The following is a 13,078-nucleotide window of genomic DNA, read 5'->3' as shown; positions in this document are numbered from 1 at the left end:
ACATAGACTTGCTATTCATTATAACTGAACAGGTCACATGCATATTCAAATATATCATTTGTTTAAAAGGTAGGGGCACCTGGATGGCTCAGTCAATTAAGCATCTGACTCAGTTTGGGCTCAGGTCATGATCTCACTGTTTTGTGAATTTAAGCCCTGTGTCAGGCTCTGCACTAACAGTGTAGAGCCTAGTGCAGAGCCTGCTTGAGATTCTCTCTGTCCGTCTCTCTCTCTCTCTCTCTCTCTCTCTACTCCCCTCCTGCTCACACCCTCTCAAAATAAATAAATATTTAAAAAAATTGTTTTAAGTACAGCTGCACTGTCCAAAAAGGTAGCCATTAGTCACATATATCATTTGAGTACTTGAAATTTGGCCACACCAAACTGAGATATGCTGTAAGTGTAAAACATACACCAGGTATTTAAATTTACAACAACAACAAAAAAAATGCAAAAAATCCTGATATTTTTATATTGATTTTATGTTGATATGGCATAATGGATTACTTTAAATATGACTATCGTGGATTTCACCTGTTTCTTTTTACTTTTCTATGTGGCTACTCGAAAATATAAAATTAAATACGTGGCTCATGTTAGATTTCTATTGGACAGCGCATATCTATAATGTTTACAAGACTGTTTTCATCAAAGCCACTGGGTGACACTGTTTCTCCACTAAATTGGTACAACCAAAGCAATTTCCTGGCAGAGGAAAAAAATCACACACACAGGCATGCATACATGTACCCATGTGGACATATACACCAAGAGACATAAAATGCTCTTTATATCTATATTCATCGGATGAAACTTTCTTAGGATGAAAGAAAAAAGTACACTATAGTAATTTTATTACTATCTCAGGATAACAACATGAACACATTTAAGTAATTTTATTACCATTTTAGCAGGACTAGCTATATTTAAAAGTCTTTAATGATCATTCAGATTCCTCGATAACAAATGACAGCTCTAATCAAATCAAACAGGCTGAACTTGTTTAGTTGCTGATTTTTCCCAACTAGTTTTCCACCTTATAAATGGCAATGTTCTTCACAACCTCCTCTAATATTACATCCTATTTACTTACATTTTAATGGATTCCTGAGGAAACCATGCAAAATAACTTAGGTGAACAAAAACCACCAGCTGTTTTTGCTAACAAAGAAATGCTTTACTGATGTGCAGATTACTTTTTGCCTTGGATTTTGAAATTCTGAACATTTTTAAATAGATATAAAAAACTAAAATAAAAACAAAAATCAATAGTCAAGTCACCAGAGCATGCTCTTCTTTGATGAGATAAAGACTCCACAAAGTTAGACTTTGCAATGCAATTGATATTCAATCATGGGACAAAGTCCTGAATGATACATTTCGGAGGCTACCTGGTACTTTGATAACCAGAAAATTCATTGTAAGGGCTCAAGTTTTCTGTTGTTATTTGTCCATTCAATGGGTTTTATTCAAATTCTGAATGAGAATTTAGAATTCTTTCCATGTGCAACTCACAAATGATACTTAAATTTACCAGCCTGACTCCTTTCCTACTCTTCCCCAAGCAGCATATTCAGGCCCAAGAGAAAAATGGATAAAAACCAACATTTTGCCTCAGTCTGACTACATACATTTAGCTGACTTTCCCTCAGTTTCTTCTAAAATCAGACTAATTTTAGTCTCTTAACTACAAACTGTACAGAATTGAGCATTTTGAGATCTCCTTGCTACAAATTACTTAAGGCCATAAACTACCTCAGGATATGAAAACAATCATTGTACTATATTGAAGTGTAACTTCCTAAATCCTGTAATAACTTTATTTCAGAAGTACTATAAAGGTATACTAATGTAACTTCCATTTCAAATAAAAAATTCTGTCTTCAAAATGCAAAGTTGCTGAAATTCTAAAAACATTTATGTTTAACCAGTAATGAGGAAGTTATGAAAATCTATGAAACTATAGACTTTTATCCCAGAAAAATGAACATATGAAGTTTTGCATAAAATTTCAGAGAAGAGATGAATGGTTCTGGATCTAGATGTAAAACCTACGCTCAACCTATATGCATTCTTTCAACTATTATCTAAGAGGTCATTTAGCTATTTTACTGATTTCCCCTTTTCTTATGTTGATCTCTCATTACCCTAACTGGCTTTAAGCTCTGGAGAGACAAGTACTATATTATATCTGTGTATAATTTGTATGGCTTTTCGCAAAAGGCCTAATATATAAAATGTGCTGATATGACATTCGAGAGGTTCACTGACCAAAGACCTTTACGGATAACATTCACTAAATGTAGCATCTTCTTTTAAAACCGTAGTATACATTTATGGTGAACACATATAGCCGACTAATATTTTTGAAAATTTTTATCCAACAGATCTTTCTCTGAACTACAACTTACTCAACATCTTCAAGATATTTTTCTTCCAGACAGTAAGCTGTGTATTTTATGTTGACAATAGCATTATATTCTTAGATCCAAGTTAAGACAATTCCCTAAAATCCTTATTGGGGAGGTAGGAGATCCTTCTAAAAAATACTACCAACAGTAAAAGCATATATAAATAGTTACTAAGAGGATTTAAATTCCCATACAAAAAAATAATATTCATTTGAATATTAACCGAGCAAATTTAAATATAAGAATATGAAGATACCTGAACCTTCTGAGGTTCATTAAGAATTATTTAATAGAGCTTCATTAAAAACATGAATGTAGAAAGCAAACATAAATTAGGTTTTCAATCTCATATCTTGAGGGTTTTTTCAAAGATACAATTATAAATATCACAAGAGAAGAGGAGGAGGAGGAAGACTTGATGGGATAGGAGACAGAAGACCAAGTAAATAAACAATTCACCACAAACATGTAGGGTCACACATAATTTCACAAAGCCAAAGAAACTTGCCTTATGCAAAGGCACTGTGTCTGCATGTCAAAACCTCTTTAGGATACGACATGCTACAACAGTTGCATTGATTGCCTTCCTACATCCATGAGATTACATCTCACAACAATGTTTCCTGAAAAATACAACTCCTATCCTAAATCCAAAATAAACTCATTCATTCGATAGACATCATTGAAAACTTGTGTTAATCTACATAGACTCTATTGGGATGTTACTGGCACCACCCATATTAACTGAAATCTTAAAACATATAGAAATCTAATTTTGAGGTTCATAAACATTCCATTTCAATTCTATTTAAAGGAGAAGTGAAATTAAATTTAGTAAAGGCTTTATTCAACTAGAGTCGTGCAAAGATTAGTCTCAGAATTTTATTTCCTAATAGAATACAACAAATTCACACAAATGTCACTACAAATACAATGAATGCTTTTTCATGCCAGTGTCACTCACCCCTGCCTGCCTGCACCCCCTGCCCAGGCTTTTCAAAATGTATTTCATACACAGAGTCACTGTTCTGGTTGTTTATTTAATTAACATGACAGCCCAGCATACACAGCATTTCTTTCAGTTCTACAGTTTTAACTTTTTACACTTTAGACTCAATACAGAAAGAGTAAAATTACTGTTTGACTCCTTCCAACCTCTGTAAATTTATATAGATTCACTGACTATTTCTGTCAGTTAAAACCGTTTTTTCAGTATGCTTCAAATTTATCTGTATATACAAAGTAAAAATCACAATTTTGTCCCCACAAACACACAAAATTATTTCCCTTTACCTTTCCCAAGGGATAAGAAAGTCTTGTGTTTTTCTTTTTTAATGTTTTCAGAAGTTGAGATTAATTAATTTTAATTCTGTCAGCAGGTCATAAACAATCAGTATTGTTCTTTGTATCACCATAAGCTGAGTTATCCTACTGAAATGTTATAAAATTAAAAACCTATGATTGTTTCTGAAATTTATTCAGTTTGAGGAATATAGTGTATTATACTTAAATGTATTAGGAACTCAAAGGACAATATAGTCTTTATTTTCAAAAGAAATAATTCTGTATTTTTATAGCCACACTATAAACAGAAGTCATACTTTTCCATATAAAAGATGTATCAAGGCCTATCTGTGTCTACCAGCAAAAAGCATACCTATTTCTCATATTTTTGTTTTATTGTTGCTACTTGCTTTTTCATTTCAAAATGTCTTTCTTATGTCAATGATGAAAAACTTGATTCTACTTTTGACAACCAACCACCAGGCTCCACTACATTCCTACAAAAATCTGTTGTTGCTAAAGATGTTTAAGAGTTTTTAGGGAAATGAACATTTTGAATTTTAATTCTACAATATAAAGTATATAGCCATACATTTCTGATGGATACGGTATCCATCCTAAAGAATTTTGTCAATGAGTGGTCCAAATAACACGAACAGAGAGAGACACATACCTGGGGTGTGCTTTGTGTGAAGCCATTGGCAAAAATACTAAATTCTTGACATGTAACCAAAATAAAATTGCACTGGTTAGGAATCTTTCAAAATTGAAAGTGCAAGGTGGTCACAGTAATTAGAGAGTAATGACCAGCCAATGGTGTTCTTTGACTTATAAAGAGAATAGAGACACCACTTCAAACACAATTTCCAAATGGTAAAAATTTCATAATTAAAATTTTATATTGAAAAATAGCATTAACCATACAAAATATCTAGTAATTCAAGAAATTCTAAGTATCTCTGTATAGTCCAGTGTTTAGACAGTGCAGTGATAACTTGAGAGAGACAGATCTGCTCTAGAACGTGAACGAACACCCACTTAGAAAAGATACATATACCATAATGGACACACATCTGCCAACCAAAAAAGTGCAGTTTGACACACTGATCTACAAAATCAGCCTGAGTCTTGAGGATACTGGACTAGTATACTACTAAACTAAAAGCCACACAAATATTACAAACTTTTCTTTACGAAGAGTCAAGATACCTCCACTTGCATTCACAGACAGACCCAGTATCAGATTAATTCTGTGACTGAGGACTAGCCCTATTTCTCCTTCCTTCGCTTAAAGCCATCTTCATCATCCACACTGCAAAACTAATCCCATGTGCAATATCTAATCTGTAGACTTAGCTATGGTTCAGGAAGGAAGGGGGAAAAGAGAGGAAAATACCTCTGTCAGTTAGTTTGTCTTACGAGAATTTTTATCATCCATTCTCCTTGACCTTTTAGAATCGAGTCATTGAAAAGAGGCAGTTCGCAAGCAAGCGGCCACTACCATTCATACAGAGAAGAAAAGGCTGAAATTCTCTCACCTTTAAACCTCGCAATGAGCAAGGTCCAAGTAAATTCTCAAGAGGCCTCTGCCAGCCTTTCTGGGCTTTATGTCCTTACGCCTCCATTTAAAAGTCACTTGTTGCCTATCATCTTGAGTTGAGAACAGACATTCTTTCATAAAGGTAGCATTCAGGGCAGGGTCATATATGTGCTTTACAAGTATTGTGATTCTTGACTTCATAAAGTATGCAGATGACAGTGTACACTTTGCACTCTTAACCAGAAGTTTGTTTCCTTATGATAAAACAGATAAGCCTTTTATTATATAGCTCCTGAACTTTTCACACAGTTAGGCTAACGTATGAGATATTGCCCTATCTTGTAAGAGACTATTCCATGTTAGTTCCCACCCACCCACCCCCAATTCTACTCAGCAACAACTTTAATGAGCCATATATGAAAACTAGTCTTAAGTAATACGCACACACTAACCAGTACCTTCATTAAAACTTCAAGGATCTAAATTTCTACTAAATGTAACCTTGTTTTTTCCATCAACCATAAGAGATCTAGTCTCTCTCACTTGAGAACATTCTTCATAAACAGTCTTTAAAAAAATAGGAACCAGAGAAAATGGCCAAAGTAGATTATAAATGTGCATTTTCAACAGCATTAATCAGCAAAACATTTAAAAATGCAATGCTAAGTTGTTTTCTTGTAAGTCTGCACATTATTTGAATTTTCCATTTATCAATTCAAATCAGAGAAAACCAAGAAAAATCCGTAGATAATTAACACTGCTAGTTAACTCACCTAAACACCTTTACATTAAATCCACTTGGAGCTCCTTAACTTCTAAATGTTGTATGGAATTTCAGAAATGTAAGAGGTTAAGTGATATTAATTTGTGGTCAAGCTATTTATGATTAAATCACAGATTTGCCTTACAAAGTATGGTTCAATTTTGCAATGATCATATCACATTTCCCTTCAAGTCAAAGAAAAGTGTTCAAACTGTAATTAAACTAGCGGTGTTTTCATTTAAAAAACATTCTCTCCTGACACTTTGAAAAGAAACTGAACTGTGTTTTCCCCCTAATTGGTTTACCTTTAAATAGATGGCTTATTTTATTCTGGTGATTTCCAAATTTCTACCAAAACTAAGTATCAGTCAGTGGCCTGTTTTTAACTTTACTCTTAGAGTAAGCTTATACCCAAGAAATATTTGCTTTATCTAAACAAAAAGCTAAATAAGTACATTTCTTTTAAAATAAACACAGAGACTATGATGCTGTCATCCATTCTGCCAAATACTATCAAACAACTGCATTCTGTGTAATCAACTCCATTTCAAAAACAAACTAGCCACCACACCATATGGTGACTGCTAGGTCTTAGAATCTACATGATTCTACACAGAATAACCTAAAAAGAAAAGCTTACTATATATTAGGACATTCTCCCACTCACTAAAGTTGTCCTAAAAAGACCATAGGTAGGCATAAATTTAAATGGGAAAAGTGTAAATTTCCACTTGCTGTGTACATAATAAGCTCTCTACAGCCCCCACCCCCTTAAGTGTCATTATCTGTTTGGAATAGAGAAGCAAACACTTATGTATACCTTTTCAGAAACAATTTGTATTTAAAATTGGGATTTGTTCTTTTATGCCCTTTATAGCAGCTATATTCCATGGTCTCAAATCCCTTAATAATAAGGAGATTCATCTCCAAAATTCACTAACCTTTTTTTCCCCCCTCTAGGACAATTTCATTCATAATTCTCTTCTTTCTTTTTGAGAGATTTATACCACCAGCAATCTTAGAATTATTCTCCTGAATTAATATTTCCTGTATAATCTGAATAAATTCATTTGAATTTCTAAACATCCACTTAAGCGCGCACTCAAGAGAAATGTTTTCTTTTAGTTGACACTAAGAGCTCAGTTCAAGACTTTGACAAATTCCGCAGTTCAGACATATTGTTCCCCAAATAGAAGTTTATCATTAGGATACAAAACACATTAGCACATAAATAACTATGTCCCCAAGTTACATTTAAAAACAAACTGGGCACCACCAGATGCAGCCTCTTCAAGGAAAACTTACCGCAAAGCCAGAAAGCGTGTATCAACACCTCACCTTCAAGCATTCTTTGCTTTTACTGACTTCCATAAACATTTGTCACTTTGGATGAAACTTTATCAAAAGTATTTTAAAAATCTAGTAAGATCCACGTGTTGAAAAATCACCCAGTGCTAAAAAGCTGCATTGGAAGATTTCTGCTACATTAGTAAAGCTAGGAGAGTACTTAAGTGGAGGGAAGTCAAACGCCAGGTGTAGCACATCTAAAAAGTTGACCCAGCTGTGGAAGACCCTGCAAACGCCACCTAGTTTTGTTACTTATTATTGTTTCTGTTGTTCAGGTTGTAAAATACTGTGGGAGACGAGGAGAATACGTGTCTACTTTCCTACTAGGTCTGAAGTTAGAGTACTTTTCCAGGCTATCTTTGCTTTAGTACCCAGTTCTGGGATTCCCTCCACTTTGGGGCGAATCCCAAGCGTTTCGAGTCTTCCCGAGAGGCGAGAGGCGAGCAAGAAGAGCTTGCCAGCGCTTACCTGTTCCCTCGGTATGCAGGGTAGGGAGGTCCTCCGATGAGACTTGCTGCTGCAGCCGGACATCTCGGCGGACACCACGGAACTGGACCGCCTCCTCCTCTTAAATACTGGGATATCTTCCCTGGTCCCAGCAATCAGCTGGGACCCGAAATGCTCCCTCGGAGCCGCCCCCGCGGGCTGCGGCAAGATTTGCTCCACGTACCTGGCCAGGAGGAGCCCCAGCACGCCGGCCAAGTACGCCAGGTAAGGTCTCCAGGCGACCTTGAACCTCTCTAAGGAAATGAGGGACACGGTCCTGACCGCGCTAGTCAAGGCGATCATGAGGACGCCCAGCCTCAGCCTCAGCACCAGCCATGTCGCGGCGGCCAAGCAGCTGAGCACCACCCCCGCGGCCGGGAGCGAGAGTAAGTGATCCTCCCCGACGCCCAGCCCAATCTGGACAAGAGCTTCCCCCCCGCAGCAGGCTGCCAGCAGTGAGACGGCCAGAGGCAGGCGCACCCCGGCGCGCAGGAGGTACAAGCCCATCCAGAAGAAGGCACACAGGAGACTGAAGAGCAGCGCCGAGGGCTGCAACCAGGGGCTGAGCGGCGCGCCGCCCCCGGGAGCACCTCCCCGAAGCCCCGGGAAGACGCCCCCTTCTGCTCCCAGGGCCGCTTCCTCCGCCGCCGCAGCCGCCACCTCCTTACTCTGCTCCGGGTCCCGGCCGATCTCCCCGCGCACCAGCCTCACCAGCAGGGCCAGCAGAAAGGACAGGGAGCCGGCGCACAGCGCTGAGGAAAGTTTCCGGGAGCGCCGGAGCGGCTGCAGCACCAGGTCTCTCCAGCGGCCGCGGCTGCCGGAGTCCCGCGGCGGTGCGGCGCCGGGGCGAGCGGGGTAGTCCCGGCACGCGGCGGGGGCTGGATGCACCCCACCGTGGCCTGGCTTGTCTCGGACTCGGGCGGCCTCGCGGGGCACTGCCATTGTGTGCCCTCCTCACGGAATCCCCAAGGTCCCCCCGACGCCCCCACCCCGACACACACACATGCACGCACGCACCCTCTCCCTAATCCCACCCTCGGAATCCTTCCTTCTCCCCGGGCCCCCGAGCCCCACTACAAGTTTCAGCTTCCCAGTAAACTCCTGGGGAATCCTGGATGCTCCAGAGAGACGCCTTCAAGTTAAAAGCTAGCACAGACACAAACGATCAGACTTCCTCCTTTTCTCTCTTTGGAAAACTCTTAAAAATTGTGCTCCACCCCCACCCCCGATTTCTATCCTCCGGGGTCTCTTCCTACTTCAGGATTTTAAAAATTGCCCCACGCGCCCCGCGCACGGGGGCTGCAGCCGCTGGAGGAGCCGGAGGCGCGGGGCGAGCTCGGGGCCATCTCGTGCGGCGCTCGGCGTTGCGCTGCAGCGCGCCTGGCCCGCGGCGTCTGGAGGTGCCCCTTTTCTTCCTTCCTGCAGCTCTTTCTCTATCACTCTTTCTTTCTCCTCGGCCGATCCTCCCCGGCACGGCCCCAGGAAGCGAACCGCCATTCCCCGGGGCAGAAAGCAAAGCCTCCCCTGCGTCTGTCGGTCCAGTCCATGGCAAAGGGTGGCAAAAAAAATGGAAAGGGGGCTGAGAAATAACCAAGAAGTTGCTAAGTCCCGTCGGAAAGAGACACAGTCCGAGAGGCTAGCGGCAGCGGCAAGAAGGGAGGGAGGGAGAGCGAGCGAGCTGGAGAGGAAGGGAGAGTGAGAGGAAGGGAGGGTGAGAAGGGAGAACGAGATTTACTTCTTTTTTTTTTTTCTCCCCTTCTTTTTGGTGCGATGTAGGTGGTGATTTGCAGTTTTGCAAAAGGGAAACGAGTTTAGACGACTGGTTAAAACTGTATTAAAAAAGCGGGCAACTGGAGTGATCAGCGACTCAGCTTGCTTGCTGCTTTCTTTAAGGCAACTCCCTAGGAAAGCTTTCCCAGCCGAGTTCCCGCCTCCTCCCCCGGAGGAGGCGCTGCTTTCAGCGCTTTGCGGCATTCTCCTGAGCGGGTCCCGCACGCACTTAAGCACGTTGGAGAAAGGGTTGCTGAGGCTGGTCTACCACCGCCCAGCTTACTGAAGCCAGGGGTTGCGGGTTTCTGCGGCTGGCCCTCAGGCCGAGCTTCCTAGGACGTTAGGAAAAATGGATTGTCCTTGCCTACTTGTCAGGCAGTGGAAACTAACATGCTACCTCCTGATGACAAGCCACATCTACTGTCAGTGATTCAAAGATGCTTAGTTCTCAAGTCAGTTACAACAGCAAACCAATTTCAGGTGGCATTGTAATGCTCTGGCTGCTCCTGCTGGAAGGTCTGTTTTAAACAGAACCCAAGCCTTTCCTATTATTCCAAATGATGGGAAATCTCAAAAAGTTACCAAGACAGTACCAGCATTATTATTTTTCAATTTTTTCTAATGTTTATTTATTCTTGAGAGAGAGAGACAGAACGTGGGCAGGGGAGAGGCATAGAGAGAGGGAGACAGAATCCGAAGCAGGCTCCAGGCTCTGAGCTGTCAGCACAGAGCCCAATGTGGGGCTTGAACCCATGAACCGTGAGAGCATGACCTGACCCAAAGTCGGAGGCTTAACCCATTGAGCCACCCAGGCACCCCATAACAGCATTATTAAATTGGGAAATAAGAGTTGAGGGCGGGATTTTTTGTTAGTTTGTTTTTTCCAAATTGTTATTTGAAAAATCCAGGGTATGAGAGTATTAGGCAACAGCTGTTGATGGTGGGTGGTAAATACATGGAGATTAAGTGACCCCAGCCTCAAGAAGGTTTACCAAATTAAGAAGCCTAAAAGGAATTAAAAGAAATCTCAAGGGAGAAGTGAGGCCAGGTAGGTTAACAGCAGAAGAGCTCTGAGAAGACTCACTATGGTTGTGAAATAGTATGTCTACCATAAAGAATGCTTGTGAGAAAAAATCAGGACCCTCGTTATGAATGTTTACAGGATGCATGCTTCATATACTGTAGGAATGTAGTCTTTGAGAAACTAAAAAAATTTAAAACTAACTTTTTAGGCAGATTATGAAAAATCATTCAATATCCACCCAGTGGGCCTTTAAAATCCATCAGTGTTGGGAGCTAGTTCCTTTTTACATTTAGAACATAAGAATATGATCGTCCACTCTTGTTCGTGTTGAATATGGCTACCTTAGATGTCATTTGCCTTCACTAATATTAATAATAATCCAATTTTGTCTTAATTATCTTGACATTCCAGGTTAAAGTGTGTTGTTAGCCTGGAGTATTTGGATAATTGGTTCAATATGCCACTGTATTTTGTGTGTAGAGATGAAGTAATATAAAGAAAAGCCAAAGGAGATACTTGAGATAAAATTAATTCATAGAGGTAGGGGGAAGAAGATGGCTGAAGTCTTAAACTTAGCTTTACGGGAAACAACCTGCTCTCCTTAGAGGCAGGTATTAATATTAATTTATGATATAAATGGATACGAGGAGCTATGATGATACAACTCTCCATCAGATGTCCAGAACTATACTATCACGTGGAGAACAAGTTGGGCAGCTAGTCAATGGCAGTGGGCACCATCTGTTTGATAATTAAGGAAACAGAAGCAGCAATGTCTTTGCCAAAGACAAATGAGCCCCCTAGCATGCACACATACTTTTCTGAGTTTCCTTTTTAGATATATGATTCATATGCCAGAGCCTACCTGGAACACTTCAGAGTAAAAAACCTTGAATGGAAAATCATGCTAATATCCAATGGTGATCAGAAACAGCATATTAAAATGAAAAATACGGCATGTATCAAGGTTAGAAAGAAAGGCATAGTGAGGGGAATTTTAGAATATTTCACTTTTCTCTCTTTCCCACCCCCACAATTATCTCAGTTCTTTAGAAAATAATCATCATCATAAAAATTGAATTTATGAGAGATGGAATGTCGACATTTTAAGAAACTGTAATAGAAAAAATAAGAATGACATTTGTTAATGCACCAACACAAAAATACTAGATCTAAATGTTAAACTGACATCCTTGAGGTATTCCATGGTATTACAGAGGCAATGTCCTGGCATCTGGGCTTCTCCCCATTCTCAACGAAAATCACACCCAGAAAGTTATTTGTCCCACCCAGAGGAAATAAGGTGGATTCCCTCACCCCTTTACCTTCATTATCATCTCAAACCTGGAAGCAGATGAATGAAAATAACAAATACTCTTACTAGAGAGATGCAGAAAGCTACAACACTATACTGAAAAAGTGACAAACTTTGGGCAGAATATATTAAGTGAAGTGAGACCCAGTACATAAAGTGGACACTGAATAATCACCCAGATATAAAACTGCCTATTTTCTACAGATAGCGATGAATCCCAATTCAGAACGTGACAACACAGCCAAAGGATAAGAAAAAGGCACCCACGGGAAAGTAGAGTATGGAAAATGGAAAGGAAAAATCCATTTGGTAAAGCTCTCCACTTAGCTAAATCTAGCAACCGTGTTTTCATTAGTGCTTTGTGAAGAGGATCTAGAAATCAGCCCGGTTGCATATCATTTGCCAAATATAGTTATCCTTAAGGGAATTCTGTTAAATTTTAAAAGTTTATACTCTATAGCAGGGGTTTATTCATTCCCTACTACCTCCCTGACCTCCCTGACCTATATATATGCATATATATGATATGCATATATATCAAATGGGTATCTAAAATACAATGCATCCAAAACAAAATTCCTGACTTCCAACTCCCTCCCTGCCATCCTCCACCAATCCCCACCACCCCAAACTATTTCTCCCCAGTCCTCCTACCATAGGAAAAAGCTTAAGCACCTGAGCGAAAAGCCTTGAGCCTAACTGCTCAGGTCCCAAAAGAGGGCACTGCCCTCAATTCCTTCTTTTATTTACCTTATTTTACTTCCAATCTATTAGCAAGTCCTTTTGATTCTACATCTAAAATAGATCCTGAGTCCATCAACTTTTCACCCTCCCTCTTACAATAACCAACCAAAGACCCATCATCATCCCTGGCCAGGACATTGCAATAACTTTCTCACTGGTCTTGCTCGCCTACCCTTTTCCACACAGTAGTCAGAATGAGAGTTTTAAAATGCAAGTCAGATGAGGGGCACCTGGGTGGCTCAGTCGGTTAAGCGTCTGACTTCAGCTCAGGTCACAATCTCGCGGTCCGCGAGTTCGAGCCCCGCGTCGGGCTCTGGGGTGATGGCTCAGAACCTGGAGCCTGCTTCCGATTCTGTGTCTCCCTCTCTGCCCCTCCCCCATTCATGCTGTGCCT

The 13,078-nt window shown here is 40.3% G+C and overlaps 1 protein-coding gene across 1 annotated transcript in view; it reads right to left on the bottom strand.

Annotated features, from left to right (window-relative positions):
- PDE3A (phosphodiesterase 3A) overlaps positions 1-8,809 on the bottom strand; it is a 311,245-nt gene extending 302,436 nt beyond the window's left edge. The window contains exon 1 of the mRNA XM_047866450.1: positions 7,814-8,809. Coding sequence (XP_047722406.1) covers positions 7,814-8,773 — 960 coding nt within the window. The 5' untranslated portion in view covers positions 8,774-8,809. The remainder of the gene's footprint in view (positions 1-7,813) is intronic.
- Between the last annotated feature and the right edge of the window lie 4,269 nt (positions 8,810-13,078).

This window comes from Prionailurus viverrinus, chromosome B4 (genome assembly GCF_022837055.1).
Source record: "Prionailurus viverrinus isolate Anna chromosome B4, UM_Priviv_1.0, whole genome shotgun sequence".
Taxonomy (NCBI): domain Eukaryota; kingdom Metazoa; phylum Chordata; class Mammalia; order Carnivora; family Felidae; genus Prionailurus; species Prionailurus viverrinus.
Note: the sequence above shows the minus strand (reverse complement) of the source record. Positions and strands in the feature narration are given on the sequence as shown.